Source organism: Diabrotica virgifera, chromosome 7 (genome assembly GCF_917563875.1).
Source record: "Diabrotica virgifera virgifera chromosome 7, PGI_DIABVI_V3a".
NCBI classification, from domain to species: domain Eukaryota; kingdom Metazoa; phylum Arthropoda; class Insecta; order Coleoptera; family Chrysomelidae; genus Diabrotica; species Diabrotica virgifera.
The window spans coordinates 171,573,390-171,593,323 of NC_065449.1; the positions used below are offsets into that span (position 1 = coordinate 171,573,390).

The 19,934-nt window shown below is 32.6% G+C and overlaps 1 protein-coding gene across 1 annotated transcript in view; it reads left to right on the top strand.

Annotated features, from left to right (window-relative positions):
- The window catches only part of LOC114329409 (protein suppressor of white apricot), a 116,531-nt gene that overhangs the window by 36,913 nt on the left and 59,684 nt on the right, over positions 1 to 19,934 (top strand). The window contains exon 4 of the mRNA XM_050655234.1: positions 2,444 to 2,666. Coding sequence (XP_050511191.1) covers positions 2,444 to 2,666 — 223 coding nt within the window. The remainder of the gene's footprint in view (positions 1 to 2,443; positions 2,667 to 19,934) is intronic.

The following is a 19,934-nucleotide window of genomic DNA, read 5'->3' on the forward strand; positions in this document are numbered from 1 at the left end:
CACCCTGTATAATTTTTCTTCTTCAATGATAGTATATACGTCAATATGAATTGTATACCGGGTGGTGAATCGGAAAACGGGCCATAGGAAACTCAATGTAAAATTCTAAACTGTTGAATTCCTGCTTCCCTAAGTATTTTACATCAAAAGTCATGGGAAACTATTTGTAGGGAACTGAAATCTGTATCGAAAACACGTGTTAAAATTGTTCTAGGAACTAAATGTACTCCAAAATTTTGCAAAAATATAATACATTTTTCAGGCCACCCCTAAAAGTCAGGCCACACGTAGTGCATGAATGTTTATGATGTGTTGCGTTTGATGATATTGATGTAAGATGTGTGACAATTTGAATTGTCAATATTTTTATTTTATGATTAAATATTTATAAACAATAAATTTTATTAAAAATACTACTACTACACTAGTAAACAATAAATATTACTTTGTAAACAGTAAATTGTATTGTTTAGATAATTACATTTTTTAGATAATAAATTCTATTGTTTATAAAGTAAAGTTAATGAAATGTACCTACTCAGTTGACGAAAAATCGCAATGTTTAATTCAGGCAATAGTGCGAACACTGCCAGATTTTATTTAACATAATGATACACTCCAATTCAATTCCAGGTTAAACAACAATTCAAAGAATTTCAATATAATTTTACTGTGATCCTTATTCCTAAATTGTAACTATACATTTTTATTATTTAAGGAACGAATAAAAATAAATTATGATAATTTCTAAACATAAAACTATAATAAATGTTCAAACAATCCGCCATTTTGTACTAAACAGTATCCCAATCTATCGTAAAATTCTCGTCTAACATTAGCTAGAACGCGTGGCGTTATTTTTGCACACTCTTCAATAATTCTAATTTTTAATGCTTCAATATCGGTAAATTTTTGATCAGAATAAATTTTTGATTTTAGATAGCCCCAGATAAAATAATCGTTTGGAGCTAGATCTCCCGATCTCGGAGGCCACTTAATGTTACAATTAGGTCCAATCAAACAATTATTAAAGCTGTTTTTAAGGAATTCTTTAACCTCACGGTTATTGTGCGCAGGGCATCCATCCATTTGAAACCAAATTTCTTCTTCATCTGGAGCTACTTCTGCAAGTCTCGGTAAAATCTTTTCTTGTAGCAAGTCTAAGAACTTTTCTGAATTTAAATTTTCCTCGTAGAAAAATGGCCCAATAATATTGTGTCTAAATATTCCCAACCAGACATTTATTTTTCGACGGTATTGGGTATGGCTTTCAATAATGTTTTCAGGCTTTCTTGTCGACCAAACCCTATAATTTTGAACATTTGGTTCATTATTCAATGTAAATGTACATTCATCACTAAACAAAATTCCCCTCGTCTCTCAGCATCTCCTTGTCTTAGTTCTTGATGACGTTGAAATTTATAAGAACGGAATTTATTCTTTTTCAAAATTTTTAATGCTGTGGAATTATGAATATTAAACTGGTCTGCAATAGTCCGAGAACTTATTTTAGGATTTTCTACTACCGCTGTTAATACATTTATTTCATTTTGATTTTCTAAATTTCTTGGTACCTCAGCAAAATTGTTTATACAGGTACACTTAGAAATCAGGGTTCCAGTATTTTCAAAATTTTGTAAAATCCTTTGAATTGTTGAATGACTTGGAATTGGTCTATCGGGATATTTTACACTAAATAAAGATCTGACAGTTCGCGCACTATTGCCTAAATATAGCAGTTTTATTATTTCTAATTTCTCCTCAACTGAGTACATTTTTGAATCAACTTTATTTTTTAAACAATAAATCACAAAATAAATAATATTTTGGCAATTCAAATAATTGTCAAATATCAGAAACGTCAATATGCCCAAACGCAACATTATGTCATAATATATTCTTGCAATACGTGTGGCCTGACTTTTAGGGGTAGCCTGAAAAATGTATTATATTTTTGCAAAATTTTGGAGTACGTTTAATTCGTAGGACAATTTTAACATTTGTGTTCGATACAGATTTCAGTCCTCTACAAATAGTTTCCCATGACTTTTGATGTAAAATATTTAGGGAAGCAGGAATTCAACAGTTTAGAATTTCCCATTGAGTTTCCTATGGCCCGTTTGACGATTCACCACCCTGTATATATTTCTTCACGTATGAAATATACGTCAATTTGACAATTTCAATTGACAATATGAATTATTTAAGAAAGTTGCAATATTTCTCCGCTATTCGCGCACGATCGTTTCTCGTATCCCCTCCAATTACTTGCACACCGCGAATATGTTGTACTTGAAATAAAATAGTAACTAAAGTAGATAGTTTAGTGCCTCAGTTTACTCCGATTGTCATATCTTTTTTTTCATTTTTTTTTATCACAAGCATAACAAAATTTTAAATAATTATTGTTTGCATATGTTTATAGGACAGTTTTTATTTTCAGCCAAATACAGTGAAGGAAAATGCAAGAATAGAGAAAACAGCATTGTTTGTTTGCAAACAAGGACCACAAATGGAAATCCTTCTAAAGGCAAAACAGGCAGATAACCCACAGTTTTCCTTTTTAAATCAAGATGGAAAGCTGTATAAATTTTATAGACACATTCTCTCAGCTTTTAAAAATGGAAGATACCAGGGATATGAAGCCCACACAAAAAGTAAAAACGGTGAGCAGTTTAAATTTATCTTTTGGTATAATTTATGTTTTATATCTACTTCTTCAAATGCCATCTCCACGACGGAGGTCAGCAATCATCAAGCTATTCACACTTTAGAGACGGCTGCTCTGAAAAGTTCATTTGATGTAGGGGAGAGTAAGGTTTAAATTGGGATTTAAAACAAATCTGTAACTCCAAAGGTCTTGAAATAAGGCAAATATTTCAAGGGCATTACCATGAAAAGAAGTATCTGTAGTTCACAAATGTGGTCTAGAGGTAACAAAGTATTCAACTTCAAGAAGGTACCACAAAATTTGTTAGATATTCAAAATATTGGACGCGTTGCGGCTCAACACAAGCCATCATCAGCAAAATACAGAAGAAACCAAAGAACTTACCCAACAAGAAGGAGGAAGGATTGATTAGGTTTGATTAACAAATTGCATATACACAAATATTTTAAAAATTACGTTTTTGTAACGATTTTCATTATGCTATTGATATATGGTGGTTTTTTTTTATCATTTTATTAGGTGCAAATTTACAATCTACTCTAATTACAACACAGAGTATTTAGCAAATAGTAGCAAAGTCTTGAATCCTGGCATGCTTTAGGCACCATCCATCGATGGTTCTCCAATACACCTAATCAGTTAGGTCCTCTGGCCATGTCCTTTTCAGTCTTCTTCCCACAAGTGGCGGCTGCTAGAGTTGTTGAATAGTTTGACTTTTATGGGCGGAATTTCTTTCTTGGGCTTTGTTTGCCTGTAGTTTAATAACATCTTCGATGAATGGTATCCCAAGGTCATTATGGATAGTTACATTGGAAACGTACCATGGTGCATTCGCTATCATCCGCAGCGACTTTGATTGAAAAGTTTGCAATATTTTAGTGTTGCTCGGTTTGCTGCAGCCCCATAACTCTATACCATAACTCCATATCGGCTTTAGTATAATTTTGTATAATAATACTTTGTTTTCTAATGATAACTGGGATCTTTTACCTAGCAGCCAATACATTTGTCTGATTTTTAAATTTAGTTGAGCTTTCTTGGTTTTGATATGGTTCTTCCATGTCAGCTTTCGGTCCAAATGGAGTCCCAGGTACTTGACATCTGATTTTAAGGGGATAGGAATGTTATTAATATGAACCTGTGGGCAGTCGATCCTTCTTGTTGTGAACGTAATTTGTGAAGACTTTTCACCGTTTACTTTAATCTTCCATTTTGTTAACCAAGTTTGAAGTGAATTTAAGTAGTTTTGCAGTTTGTTAGAAGCTCTATCTGGGTTTTCATCTGATGTAAGGATTCTTGTATCGTCGGCAAATGTGGCCATAGTAATGTCATCATCAGCAGGTATATCAGCAGTGTAAAGGAGATAAAGGAAGGGACCGAGGACACTACCTTGAGGTACTCCTTATTGTATAGGATGATTTTTGGAAAGTGAGGTATTTACTTTGATTTGGAAAAATCGCTCGCTGAGATATGATTTTAATATCAGGTATATTTCATTAGGTATATTCTTTTTCACTTTATACAACAGGCCTTTATGCCACACCTTATCAGACGCCTTTTCCACATCAAGGAATACTGCTGCACACATTTTCTTCCCCTGTATCTAAAGTTTCTTTTATATAATTTACAATCCTATGGTACGCTGCATTGTTGAGTGGTTCTGTCGAAAGCCAAATTGATGGTCAGGTATTATGTTATTTATATTTATTCTTTCGAAAATTCGGTCTAAGAGAAGTCTTTCGAAAATTTTTGACATTATTGGTAGAAGGCTTATAGGACGATAGGAGGAGGGTTCTGTAGGCGGTTTGCCCGGTTTCGCAATCATAATGATTTGTGCGTATTTTCATTGAATAGGAAAGTGACACAGTCTTATCATGCTGTGATATACAAGAGTTAGCAGGACTATCGCTTTTCTAGGCAAATGCTTTAGTACATCACCATTAATTAAGTCATAACCTGGAGCCTTATGAGGGCTTATTTTATTTATCGCCTTCCAGATCTCTGTTGGTGTACATGGTTTCAGTGGTAATGATAATTGACAAGGAGCGTCGAGAAATGTGTATACTTCTTCATCTTCAGCATTCACTTCTGTATGTAGACTAAATACCTGGGCGAGGTGTTGTGCTAATGTGTTTGATTTTTCTTTATCAGTTTTTGCCCAGCTTAGATCCGATTCTCTAATTGGTGGAATAGATGCTATTGGTCTCTTGAATTTTTTGGTCGCTTGTCATAATGAATGGTCATTAGGTGTTAGGTTGGAGATGTAATATTTAAAAGTCTCATTACGGGCCTGGACTAAAGATGTACGCAGTTGATGTGTTAACCGATTTAATTGTGTTTTATCCAGAGGATTCCTTGTCCGCTGCCATTTGGCTCTAGCTTTTCTTTTTTCATTTAAAATTTCTTTTATTTGTAAAGGAATGTTATGATCATGAGTGGTAATTTTTTTATCATCTGGAGTTGACTTCCATGCAGCATCTTGTATTACTTCTGTTAAATGTTGCACTGCTTTTTCTATTTCATGGGGTTCTTTAATTCGATGTTTAGTTTATGTTTGTGTTAATAGTAGCTTGAAATTGTTCCCAGTTGGTTCTTTTATTGCAGAGTTTTACCACAGGTTCCTTCCATATTATAGTTGTACTTAGTGTTATGATTATTGCAGTGTGATCTGAACTTAAATCGAGACTGGGTTCTATTTTGTAATGTATATTTGAGATACCTTTGATAACGGCAAAGTCTAGCAGGTCAGGAATCCTGTTCTGATCGGTCGGCCAATATGTTGGCTGACCTGTCGAAAGGAAGTTTAAATTATTTCTCTGCGAGCACGCCAATAAATTTCGACCCTTTGGTGTTATAAGCCTCGATCCCCATACGGTGTGTTTGGCGTTCCAGTCTCCAGCTGCTATAAATCGGGGTCCTAGTTCTTGAAAAAAGGTCTCGTATTCTTCAATTGATATGGAGTGTCTAGGAGCACAGCAAATTGCTGAAATGGCAAGTGGCCATGTAAATGTTTCTATTTTTAGTATGGTTCCTCGTATTTCAGGTGTTGCGTAATTTTGTAAGAAATAGTGTTTAATTGAAGATTTAATAATAATTGCTGTTCCTGCGTGAGCAGTTCCATCAGGATGATGAGTAAGGTACGTTGTGTAAAAAGGGATTTTTACTACTGTTCTTTCGGTTGAGTGTGATTCTGAGATAAGAAGAACATCTAATTTATTTACTTTTAAAAATGCGATTTTAAAAATGAGATTTCCTGTACATGGTTTGGTAGCCCGTTGACGTTCCAGGCGGCTATTCTAATTGATGGAGCCATTAATTCGTTATTTTACTAATGACTGTTGTTAGCATGTTCAGGATCATGCTATTTTGGTTCAGAAGTTGATTGAATAGATTTTTGAATTCATTTAAGAAGCTTGTCATCATGTGTGTTAAATCTTCACCATTATTTGGTCTGTTGATGTTTCCTGAGGTTACTTGAGCATAATTGATTCCATTTTGCGCATATTGTTGTGTCATTTGATGCAGTGCTGGATTGGGATTTATGTATCCTTGTATGTTTCTAGGTCTAGTTATGTCGTTATTCCTGTTCTTTACTTTTAATAGGTCTCGATAAACAGTGCAGCCTTTATAGTTCGCTGGGTGGTTGCCCTTGCAAAGAGTACACGTTGCAGGTGTGTCTTTCGGTTTTGTGCAACTGTTGGTGTCGTGCGGTCCTCCACATTTAACGCATTTATAATAGACCTGGATCCCGCGTAAGAAAAAAAAGTTGATTAATAGCAAGCTGAAAATTTGTTAATAGCTTAACGGTGTCTAGTCGGACAAACATTGATGCACGTGAACACTGAAACAGGGGGAAGTTTTAATGGTGGAGCATGATAAACGTGTCGTCCTGACAAGTTTATGATGGTGAAAAATAGCAAGTTGTTTTTAAGTTTATTCAATAGCCAACGTTATATAATATATGAAAAAATGTTTGTCCGACAAAAAAGTTGGGCATTTTAACGAGTCCGACACGTAGAACATGTCACATCACAGGAACTATGTTGGTGATGAATAGCAGTCTGATTTTTGCATGAGAGTTTAATGAAAGGTTAAAATAGCAATTGGAAGTTCTGTCGGACAAAATGAATGGGAAATTTTCCTAGTCGGACATTCTAAACATGTAAGATATAGACAAAAATGTTGGTGATAAATAGCAAGCTAATTTTGATTTGTTTATGTACAAATTATATTTTGTAACGCAAAAAGTTATATGTCGGACAAAAAGTTTGGGTAAATCGAAGGAAACAAATAAAAAACATTTTTTCAGAATGACTTAGTCACATATCGATAAAGCTATTTTAGTTGTATATTATTATTTATATTCACATATTTGCATGTGCATATATATACATGCACACTCCAAAAACAGTAAGGTAAGTATCAAGGCATGTATATATTGCAAAAGAATTATTTTTTTGGGTGGAGTTTGTTCTAGATATTCTCAAAATGACAATAAAAAATGTCAAAGAACATGTGAAAGAAATCTCTTAGGGTTTTCTAATTAGGCGCATCAGAAAGTACGGAAAATTTCCTACAAAAAACGTTGTATACATTTTTTTCCATACTCAAATCTTAACCCTGTAAACGACATTGAAAAATGTGAAGAGTCTAAAACTTCGGTGCTTATAAGAATAGACGTAAATATGACACATTATGCTTAGAAGTATGTAATAGAAGGCTGCATTTGTCAGTGTGACACTTTGTGCTATACAAAGTAGTATTTGAAAGTACATGGTCTCTGAGTTTCTGTTTGCCACGTGTGTTGGAAATTAAAATTTATATTAACTATGGAGTGTTTTTGTGTCTATTTTTGAGTGTCAACAGTTTAAATTTTAAGTCGCCAGATCAAAAGTGAAACCATTCAACGGAACATTTTTGAGTAATTTTCGAACATTTTACAAAGTTAGTAAAATTCTTGGTCATCAATTCGATGAGGTTCAGTTGCCAGATAATTGTGAAAATTCTATTGAATATCATTCTTCGTGCTATAATGCTTTGCTTGATTGAAAAAGGGTACCTAAATAAATTATTACTAAAATTGTATAACGTAATTTTTCTCAACTTTCTACAAATGAAATAATAATGTAATTAATATGTCACATGACAAGAAATAATTTGCTGCCAAAATAAATCGATTAGTTTAAATTTGAAGTTACGATTGCAATTTATTATGAATTATTGTCAAAAGTGACAGATTTTCTTAAATGGAAATGTATTCATAGACATAAGGGTAGACAGGGAATACAGTTGCAAAAAGTCGATAGGTGGTCTATCTATCTCTTTTAACCAAGCGATCCCGCGCATGTGGCAGACAAAGATAGCTAGACCACTCAATCCATAATATAATTTGCCTGATCTACTATAAATGTATTACAGTGAGGTATCTAAATGATGTTGAGATAAATCGAAAGATATCGATTGTAATTGATTGCAGGTACTTTTGACATAGAATAATCACCCCTTATTGAAATTTCAAAAATTATTTTTTTAAATTGTCCGACTACAAAATCTACCCCTTATTTTTTTCCGACAACAGTCATTCTTGGTAAGGAATAATTTACTTAATTAAATTTCATCTTTGTCGGAAAGCTATTTATCACCAGAATTTTTGTCTATATCTTACCTGTTTAGAATGTCCGACTACGAAAACTTCCCATTAATTTTGTCGGACAGAACTTCCAATTGCTTTTTTAACCTTTCATTAAACTCTCATGCAAAAATCAGACTGCTATTCATCACCAACATAATTCCTGTGATGTGACATGTTCTACGTGTCGGACTCGTTAAAATGCCCAACATTTTTGTCGGACAAACATTTTCGCATATATTACATAACGTTGGCTATCGAATAAACTTAAAAACAACTTGCTATTTTTCACAATCTTAAACTTGTCAGGACGACACGTTTATCATGCTCCACAATTAAAACTTCCCCTGTTCCAGTGTTCCCGTGCATCAAAGTTTGTCAATTTTCAGCTTGCTATTAATCAACTTTTATTTCTTACGCGGGATCCAGGCCTATAAGGTTTATAACAGTATGACTGTCCATATGCATGATATCGAGTGCATTGCACAATGGTGTTCTTGTGTTTCGGAGCTCATACTCTAATTCTGGTATTGTATATAAATTCCACATTAAAAACTTTATTATTGTTGTGTTTTGGTTCCAAATCAACGAAAAATAATGGTAGGGGTTCTTTTGTTACTCTGTGCCGGATGTTTAAAACATTTCTGACTGTGTGGCCTTGCCTTAATAATTCAGCTTTTATTTCCTCTAAGAGAATAGAATGGTGTAACCCCGTAGGACGATATGCTCTTTCTTGTTCGAGTTGATAGCTATGGTGTACTATTTTTTCTTCTCTCATGTAATTTATTATTTTCCTATAAGAATCAGGTGTTTTAGCATTTATTTTAACAACATTTTCAGGAAGAGTGGTAGTATAATAAGTTTCATCTTCAGTAACTTGCGCTATAGAGTTAGTCATTGCTTTGTAGTCTATTACTCCATAAACATAAATAGGTGGCGGCTTGGGATCTTTCGTTTGGGTATTTGGGTTGTCATCGTTTCTTTTACTGGTATGAATTTGGTTTGCATCTGCGTTTTCTTCTGAGAGTGTTTGAAACCTATTAGATGTGCTTACTGGAGCACCTTGCTCAGTAGTTTCTGCTATTTTTCTACGTTTTCTTTTTGATCTCGACTCTTTTAGTTGTTGCCACGGACAAACATTTGCATCACTTTCCATGTTTTCATCGTCACTTGATGAGGACGGTAGGGAATAATTTATTCCTTTATTGAATGGGTTGCATATGTGAGTCCATATTAAATATAGTAATGAAACACAGACTTACTCACAATCATTTAATTATACTTTGACGACCGGTTTCGATCTCTACAATATACAGATCATCTTCAGGTCGGCGTTACAAGTAGTTAAATGCTACAATAAGAGAAAACTTGTGTTAGACCAGTGTCTGATTGAAGAGATGTTAATAGAAAGCCAAATTTAAAAAAATTTTTATAAAATTTTTTGACATAAAGGTTTGCAACTGTTGACATTTCAGAATATTGGTATATACAAAGTCAAACCTATGAGTAAAAATGCTCATAGTCATGTATGTGCAAATGGGTGCATACAGTTTGAATTTGTTGAAATTAAAATTTTTAACCATTAAAAAACAAAATAAACATAAACTGACTTAAATATGCTTCCAAATTCAAAGTAGTAATAATAAAAGAGATAGTAATATTGTTCTAATCTACTTACATGCCGTTACAAGGATTGCGTTGCAACTTAGTTGTTGTCATATTAGTACGTCCAAATTATGCTAATTGGTTTGTTGGGATAGTGATAGGGTAAACAGACATGTTACGTAGGTTAAAACACAGTAAGATTTCGAATTTGGAATGGATCCTGAAGGAAGATGCGTATGTGAAACGGGTGATGTTTTGTTAGAATGGAGAAAGACAATGCTCCAGGAGTTGCGTATTAATTGTAGCAAAGTATGAAATGTTATTCTAGGCTCTTGTACAAATGTGATGGTCTTAGCTCGTAGATGTTATACGATGCGGGCAGAGGTCAAAGCATAGGAAATGACAAATAGGAAAATGTTGTCATAAATTAATCTAATTTAAGATATGTTGTTCTCAGTAAGTTAACTGAGGGATGTCATAAGTATAATAATATCATAATATTATGAAGTAGTAAGTGCCATACACTGTGAAACTATGAAGTGTATAGAAATTAAAGGAAAGCTAGTTAGTTAAATGAAAAAATATTAATATCAAAACATCGGTTAAGAAACTTTAAATTGAAAAATTGAAAAAGGTAAGAAATTGATAAAATTAAAGATTATTTTGTTTGAGCTATTGTATAATGGGATATGTACAAAGAAAAAGAAAGAAACGAAATATTAATGGAAGGGTGTAGGCACTTACTTGAGAATAGTTTTTAACTAAATAAATAAATTAACACATAACACATAGGGTTTAAAAGCACAAAGACATAACAATTATTGGTAAAAGGTTTTTTTAAGGGAGGTAGCACTACATTTCCCCAATTACTATTTAACTTAGTTTTTACTTCCTAAATTGAAGTCTAGTTTTTGTGTTTTCAAGAGGGAATATTGACAGTGTAGGCAGATGTAGGTTATCTGAAATGTCAAAACACTTCTTCTCAAATGTTGTACAGTAGTTGCCTATTTTAATTAAATCTCTTAGTAACATAAAGTATACAGCATTTTCAAATTTTACAAAAAAGATAGTTGTTAATTTATAGCATTAATAACAAAATCTAAACTATATGTGTAACCACTATTGTGAAAAAACTGTTGTAACAATAATAAAAATACATGATTAATTATTCTACATTAGTATTCAAGTAGAGAAGAATTAAAGTAGAGAAGAAGTGTTGAGTTTAAGTTTAAGTAGGCAGTGCATAATCTAACGTACAAGCATATCACCTGTTGCATAATTGTAGATGAGTAAGATAAATTGATTAGCCTAGTCTATTTAAATTTAGTAAATGAAAACAGATATAAAACTTGAAAGTTATAACGAAGAAAAAGAAAAGAAAGTTGGTTGGTAGTATTGTTAATATTGTAGTCGTGGCAATGCCACGTCAACGAGGTAAAAGGAAGCGGAATGTTTAATGACAGGTGTGTGGAGGGAGGTAGGGGGGGTGTTAATTTAAAAGAGAACCTAAAGTTTGTTTAAATCCTATTTGTATTTAAGTATTGGTGCCAACCAACTTCCTCATGCGCCATAAATGGTAAGTTATAAATTTAAAGTATTTAATAGATTAAAAGGTTTTGATAACTTGTACAAAATAATCATGCACTTCCATAGCGGAACCTATTAAATTTATAAAGCTATAATATAAAATGTGTAGTCTTAGTGAATTCAAAATAATTTAGGGTGACATTTTTAAATTGAGAAACACGTGTTTAATGTTTAAGAATATTGCACTGATCAAACTCCGTATTAAATGTTCAAACGGTCAGGCACCTATGGGATATTAACAGAATGAGCTCAAATGCCATACCAGCAAATTTTCTGACATTTTAAAAAAGTTGTAGGTTACCATTTTTATATCACCACGTGGAAAAGTGCAGATGGTAATTGATTGTCCAGTAATGAAGCTAAGATGGGAAAATTGGCTGTGTACTGAGCTACAAAATCATCAAATTCAACAGGAAACGAACAATGGAAAATGGATTTGAATAAAATTAAAATTAGCGGGATTTTGGAAATTAAGAGTGAGTAGTTGTTGTAACTTTTTAAAAATTGTAAGAGTGTGTATAAGATTGTGAGTTGGAACTATGGAGTAGTTTGAATGAAAAGGCGGGTACGATAACTGCTGTTGGTGTATGTATATTGAAAGATAGATTTGAAATAAAATTTTAGATTTTGCAGGTTTGAAGTTTTAATTAGATGTCAGGTTGTGTACTGTACTAAGAGTGGGTTATTTTATAGTAAAACTGAATAAGCTGGTATAAATTCAAGCTCTAATTGGGCATTCAATGTATGTCTAGTAGGGTCCTTTAAAGATTTTAAAATCTCAAAATGTTCCAGGTTATTCAGGACGTGGCCCTTTTTGCAGATGTGAAGAATTTTGAAATCAATGTCCGGATTGAAATTATGGTTGGAGTTACGGATATGTTGGGAAAAATGAGACTGTCCAGATGTTGGGCGCTGTATGTATCTAAGATGTTCCTTCAATCTGGTGTCGAACGATCTAAAGGTTCTTCCGACGTAATATGACGAGCAGGTATGGCATTTAAGCTCATAAACTCCACAACACTCAGATCTATCACGACTGTCCTTGTTATTCAAGAAAACCAAACCTAAATTTGAATTAGTTCTAAAAGAAATATTACAGTAATCTTTAAAAATATGAGCTAATTTGTAAGAGAATTGACCTGTAAATGTTAATGATCTATATGGTTTTGGCTCCTGTTCGACTGGAATAGGCTGTGTATATACTCGATGTTCTAAAATTCTATTTGTTTTTTTGTGTAAAATTTTATTTACTAAGTCCACAGTATAACCATTATTAACTGCTATTTGTTGGATAATTCTTAATTCTTTATTAAATGAAGTTGAAGTCAATGGGATAGAGACAAGCCTGTTGATGTAACTATAAAAAGCAGCCAGTTTATGTTGTATGGGGTGGTGTGAATCGGCAGGGATAACTGTACCTGTATGTGTTGGTTTTCTATAAATACCAAAGTCAATCGTTCCATTTCTGAGTGTCAATGTAAGATCTAAAAAGTTCAAACTCTTTGAGTCATTCTGAATCTCTAAAGTAAATTTAATAGTGTCATGTAAAGTATTGAGGAAATCTAAGAAATCGTGAAGAATGTCAATTGTGCCATTCCATATTATTAAAGTATCGTCAACATACCTAGCGTAAAATTTAATATAATCTGTAAATGGATTATTTTTCACTATTTTATTAGATTCCAAGTCATTTAGAAAAATATCAGCTAATATCGGTGAAAGAGGAGATCCCATAGCTAGTCCGTCCGGCTGCACATATGTGGTGTTGTTGAAATTAAAGAAATTCTGACTCAGACACAAATTCAAAAGCTCTGTATACTCAATAATTTGATTAGGATGGTAATTATTATTCCACAAGTCTAAAGCAACAATACTGATAACTTCTTGTGTTGGAATGTTAGTAAAGAGATTAGTTATGTCTAAGGAAATCAATAAATCTTCATTACTAAGATTAACTTCTGTAATTTTATTTGTCAAACTTAAGTTGTTAGAGACTACATAATCGAATTTATTGTTGTAAAAGGTTTTAAGGAATTTGTTTAAGTGAGAAGCTAATGCATGAGTGGGAGAATCAGTAAAGGATACCACTGGTCTGATTGGTATGTTTTCAAAGACATCAGTCTTGTGTATTTTCATGAGACCATAGAGTCTGGGAACGTTTGCTTTAGATGGTAAAAGTTTCTTTTTAGTAGTATTATCAAAAACTTCAGTGATTTTATTGATGGCTGTTCTAACTTTAGTAGTGAAAGTATTAATATTGACAGATTTTGTTAGAAATTGGTTATCTAGTATAAAATTAGTGACTTTTTGATGGTAGTCTTGGGTGTGTAAGACAACTACAGTGCTGCCTTTATCTGCTTTAGTGATTGTAAGGTTATTTTCACTAATTTTCTTATCAATTGATTTAATGGTGTCCTTAAATTCATTGAGAGGGTTTCTGTGATAGCCCTTTCTGTTGTTACAAATAGCCTCCTTTTCTTTTTTCAGTAATACTTTCAAACTGCTCCTAATTTCTTCTGTGTTTTCCAGTGGTATTGATTGTAAGATACTTTCACTCTCAACTCCGAGTAGTTCTAGATTTCTAAGTTGTTGTTTTTTAGAAGATTGGGGGGGATTGAATTTGAAACCTTTTTGGAGTAGAGACAGTTCATTATTTGAAAATACTACGTTAGAGTAATTTATGAAAGGGGTATAGAATGTATGTTGCTCAGAGCCATCGAAAATGTTGTCTGGGTCAGAAGATATAGATGTATTAATACTATGAGTTTGATCAGGAAGATCACTAAGACTAGTATTGGTAGTAACGTTTAATAATCGTTCAGAAGTATACAAATCAGAATTTGTAAAATTAGAAGGTGTTACAATATAAGAGCCATTACTGTTACTATCCACCACAAGTTGGTCATTGTTAAGTTGTGAAAACACAGATTGATTTGACAAAATAATATTGTTATTTACTCTATGTGTTATAAATTTAAGTTTCTTGATCTTGTCATGAAGTTTCCTATATTGTCTACTCCTATGAAAATTAATAGTCCCATGTAAATCACGCATACATTCATCAAACTCGAGCGCTGTCATTCTTCTATGTAAGCTGTTGTAGATTGTCTTCAGTTGCAAGTCAATGGTGTAGATATGTTGGTATAGTTTCCGAATCTCATCCCTAATGATGGATCTACCCAGAATTTTTACTTGTTTAGCCTTCGTTGCATTGAACGACTTGTAACGCCGACCTGAAGATGATCTGTATATTGTAGAGATCGAAACCGGTCGTCAAAGTATAATTAAATGATTGTGAGTAAGTCTGTGTTTCATTACTATATTTAATATGGACTCACATATGCAACCCATTCAATATTTGAATAATGCAAGACTAGCAACTTTGCTACACCGTTACAAGGAGCTGAACATCAAGAAAATGTTACAAAAATCTAAGATCTTTTATAACAACGAATGTTTACGTCTCAACCTGCTGCCTAGTTATGCTAGAGGTAGACTAAGAGAACTTAACTTCAATGCAACGAAGGCTAAACAAGTAAAAATTCTGGGTAGATCCATCATTAGGGATGAGATTCGGAAACTATACCAACATATCTACACCATTGACTTGCAACTGAAGACAATCTACAACAGCTTACATAGAAGAATGACAGCGCTCGAGTTTGATGAATGTATGCGTGATTTACATGGGACTATTAATTTTCATAGGAGTAGACAATATAGGAAACTTCATGACAAGATCAAGAAACTTAAATTTATAACACATAGAGTAAATAACAATATTATTTTGTCAAATCAATCTGTGTTTTCACAACTTAACAATGACCAACTTGTGGTGGATAGTAACAGTAATGGCTCTTATATTGTAACACCTTCTAATTTTACAAATTCTGATTTGTATACTTCTGAACGATTATTAAACGTTACTACCAATACTAGTCTTAGTGATCTTCCTGATCAAACTCATAGTATTAATACATCTATATCTTCTGACCCAGACAACATTTTCGATGGCTCTGAGCAACATACATTCTATACCCCTTTCATAAATTACTCTAACGTAGTATTTTCAAATAATGAACTGTCTCTACTCCAAAAAGGTTTCAAATTCAATCCCCCCCAATCTTCTAAAAAACAACAACTTAGAAATCTAGAACTACTCGGAGTTGAGAGTGAAAGTATCTTACAATCAATACCACTGGAAAACACAGAAGAAATTAGGAGCAGTTTGAAAGTATTACTGAAAAAAGAAAAGGAGGCTATTTGTAACAACAGAAAGGGCTATCACAGAAACCCTCTCAATGAATTTAAGGACACCATTAAATCAATTGATAAGAAAATTAGTGAAAATAACCTTACAATCACTAAAGCAGATAAAGGCAGCACTGTAGTTGTCTTACACACCCAAGACTACCATCAAAAAGTCACTAATTTTATACTAGATAACCAATTTCTAACAAAATCTGTCAATATTAATACTTTCACTACTAAAGTTAGAACAGCCATCAATAAAATCACTGAAGTTTTTGATAATACTACTAAAAAGAAACTTTTACCATCTAAAGCAAACGTTCCCAGACTCTATGGTCTCATGAAAATACACAAGACTGATGTCTTTGAAAACATACCAATCAGACCAGTGGTATCCTTTACTGATTCTCCCACTCATGCATTAGCTTCTCACTTAAACAAATTCCTTAAAACCTTTTACAACAATAAATTCGATTATGTAGTCTCTAACAACTTAAGTTTGACAAATAAAATTACAGAAGTTAATCTTAGTAATGAAGATTTATTGATTTCCTTAGACATAACTAATCTCTTTACTAACATTCCAACACAAGAAGTTATCAGTATTGTTGCTTTAGACTTGTGGAATAATAATTACCATCCTAATCAAATTATTGAGTATACAGAGCTTTTGAATTTGTGTCTGAGTCAGAATTTCTTTAATTTCAACAACACCACATATGTGCAGCCGGACGGACTAGCTATGGGATCTCCTCTTTCACCGATATTAGCTGATATTTTTCTAAATGACTTGGAATCTAATAAAATAGTGAAAAATAATCCATTTACAGATTATATTAAATTTTACGCTAGGTATGTTGACGATACTTTAATAATATGGAATGGCACAATTGACATTCTTCACGATTTCTTAGATTTCCTCAATACTTTACATGACACTATTAAATTTACTTTAGAGATTCAGAATGACTCAAAGAGTTTGAACTTTTTAGATCTTACATTGACACTCAGAAATGGAACGATTGACTTTGGTATTTATAGAAAACCAACACATACAGGTACAGTTATCCCTGCCGATTCACACCACCCCATACAACATAAACTGGCTGCTTTTTATAGTTACATCAACAGGCTTGTCTCTATCCCATTGACTTCAACTTCATTTAATAAAGAATTAAGAATTATCCAACAAATAGCAGTTAATAATGGTTATACTGTGGACTTAGTAAATAAAATTTTACACAAAAAAACAAATAGAATTTTAGAACATCGAGTATATACACAGCCTATTCCAGTCGAACAGGAGCCAAAACCATATAGATCATTAACATTTACAGGTCAATTCTCTTACAAATTAGCTCATATTTTTAAAGATTACTGTAATATTTCTTTTAGAACTAATTCAAATTTAGGTTTGGTTTTCTTGAATAACAAGGACAGTCGTGATAGATCTGAGTGTTGTGGAGTTTATGAGCTTAAATGCCATACCTGCTCGTCATATTACGTCGGAAGAACCTTTAGATCGTTCGACACCAGATTGAAGGAACATCTTAGATACATACAGCGCCCAACATCTGGACAGTCTCATTTTTCCCAACATATCCGTAACTCCAACCATAATTTCAATCCGGACATTGATTTCAAAATTCTTCACATCTGCAAAAAGGGCCACGTCCTGAATAACCTGGAACATTTTGAGATTTTAAAATCTTTAAAGGACCCTACTAGACATACATTGAATGCCCAATTAGAGCTTGAATTTATACCAGCTTATTCAGTTTTACTATAAAATAACCCACTCTTAGTACAGTACACAACCTGACATCTAATTAAAACTTCAAACCTGCAAAATCTAAAATTTTATTTCAAATCTATCTTTCAATATACATACACCAACAGCAGTTATCGTACCCGCCTTTTCATTCAAACTACTCCATAGTTCCAACTCACAATCTTATACACACTCTTACAATTTTTAAAAAGTTACAACAACTACTCACTCTTAATTTCCAAAATCCCGCTAATTTTAATTTTATTCAAATCCATTTTCCATTGTTCGTTTCCTGTTGAATTTGATGATTTTGTAGCTCAGTACACAGCCAATTTTCCCATCTTAGCTTCATTACTGGACAATCAATTACCATCTGCACTTTTCCACGTGGTGATATAAAAATGGTAACCTACAACTTTTTTAAAATGTCAGAAAATTTGCTGGTATGGCATTTGAGCTCATTCTGTTAATATCCCATAGGTGCCTGACCGTTTGAACATTTAATACGGAGTTTGATCAGTGCAATATTCTTAAACATTAAACACGTGTTTCTCAATTTAAAAATGTCACCCTAAATTATTTTGAATTCACTAAGACTACACATTTTATATTATAGCTTTATAAATTTAATAGGTTCCGCTATGGAAGTGCATGATTATTTTGTACAAGTTATCAAAACCTTTTAATCTATTAAATACTTTAAATTTATAACTTACCATTTATGGCGCATGAGGAAGTTGGTTGGCACCAATACTTAAATACAAATAGGATTTAAACAAACTTTAGGTTCTCTTTTAAATTAACACCCCCCCTACCTCCCTCCACACACCTGTCATTAAACATTCCGCTTCCTTTTACCTCGTTGACGTGGCATTGCCACGACTACAATATTAACAATACTACCAACCAACTTTCTTTTCTTTTTCTTCGTTATAACTTTCAAGTTTTATATCTGTTTTCATTTACTAAATTTAAATAGACTAGGCTAATCAATTTATCTTACTCATCTACAATTATGCAACAGGTGATATGCTTGTACGTTAGATTATGCACTGCCTACTTAAACTTAAACTCAACACTTCTTCTCTACTTTAATTCTTCTCTACTTGAATACTAATGTAGAATAATTAATCATGTATTTTTATTATTGTTACAACAGTTTTTTCACAATAGTGGTTACACATATAGTTTAGATTTTGTTATTAATGCTATAAATTAACAACTATCTTTTTTGTAAAATTTGAAAATGCTGTATACTTTATGTTACTAAGAGATTTAATTAAAATAGGCAACTACTGTACAACATTTGAGAAGAAGTGTTTTGACATTTCAGATAACCTACATCTGCCTACACTGTCAATATTCCCTCTTGAAAACACAAAAACTAGACTTCAATTTAGGAAGTAAAAACTAAGTTAAATAGTAATTGGGGAAATGTAGTGCTACCTCCCTTAAAAAAACCTTTTACCAATAATTGTTATGTCTTTGTGCTTTTAAACCCTATGTGTTATGTGTTAATTTATTTATTTAGTTAAAAACTATTCTCAAGTAAGTGCCTACACCCTTCCATTAATATTTCGTTTCTTTCTTTTTCTTTGTACATATCCCATTATACAATAGCTCAAACAAAATAATCTTTAATTTTATCAATTTCTTACCTTTTTCAATTTTTCAATTTAAAGTTTCTTAACCGATGTTTTGATATTAATATTTTTTCATTTAACTAACTAGCTTTCCTTTAATTTCTATACACTTCATAGTTTCACAGTGTATGGCACTTACTACTTCATAATATTATGATATTATTATACTTATGACATCCCTCAGTTAACTTACTGAGAACAACATATCTTAAATTAGATTAATTTATGACAACATTTTCCTATTTGTCATTTCCTATGCTTTGACCTCTGCCCGCATCGTATAACATCTACGAGCTAAGACCATCACATTTGTACAAGAGCCTAGAATAACATTTCATACTTTGCTACAATTAATACGCAACTCCTGGAGCATTGTCTTTCTCCATTCTAACAAAACATCACCCGTTTCACATACGCATCTTCCTTCAGGATCCATTCCAAATTCGAAATCTTACTGTGTTTTAACCTACGTAACATGTCTGTTTACCCTATCACTATCCCAACAAACCAATTAGCATAATTTGGACGTACTAATATGACAACAACTAAGTTGCAACGCAATCCTTGTAACGGCATGTAAGTAGATTAGAACAATATTACTATCTCTTTTATTATTACTACTTTGAATTTGGAAGCATATTTAAGTCAGTTTATGTTTATTTTGTTTTTTAATGGTTAAAAATTTTAATTTCAACAAATTCAAACTGTATGCACCCATTTGCACATACATGACTATGAGCATTTTTACTCATAGGTTTGACTTTGTATATACCAATA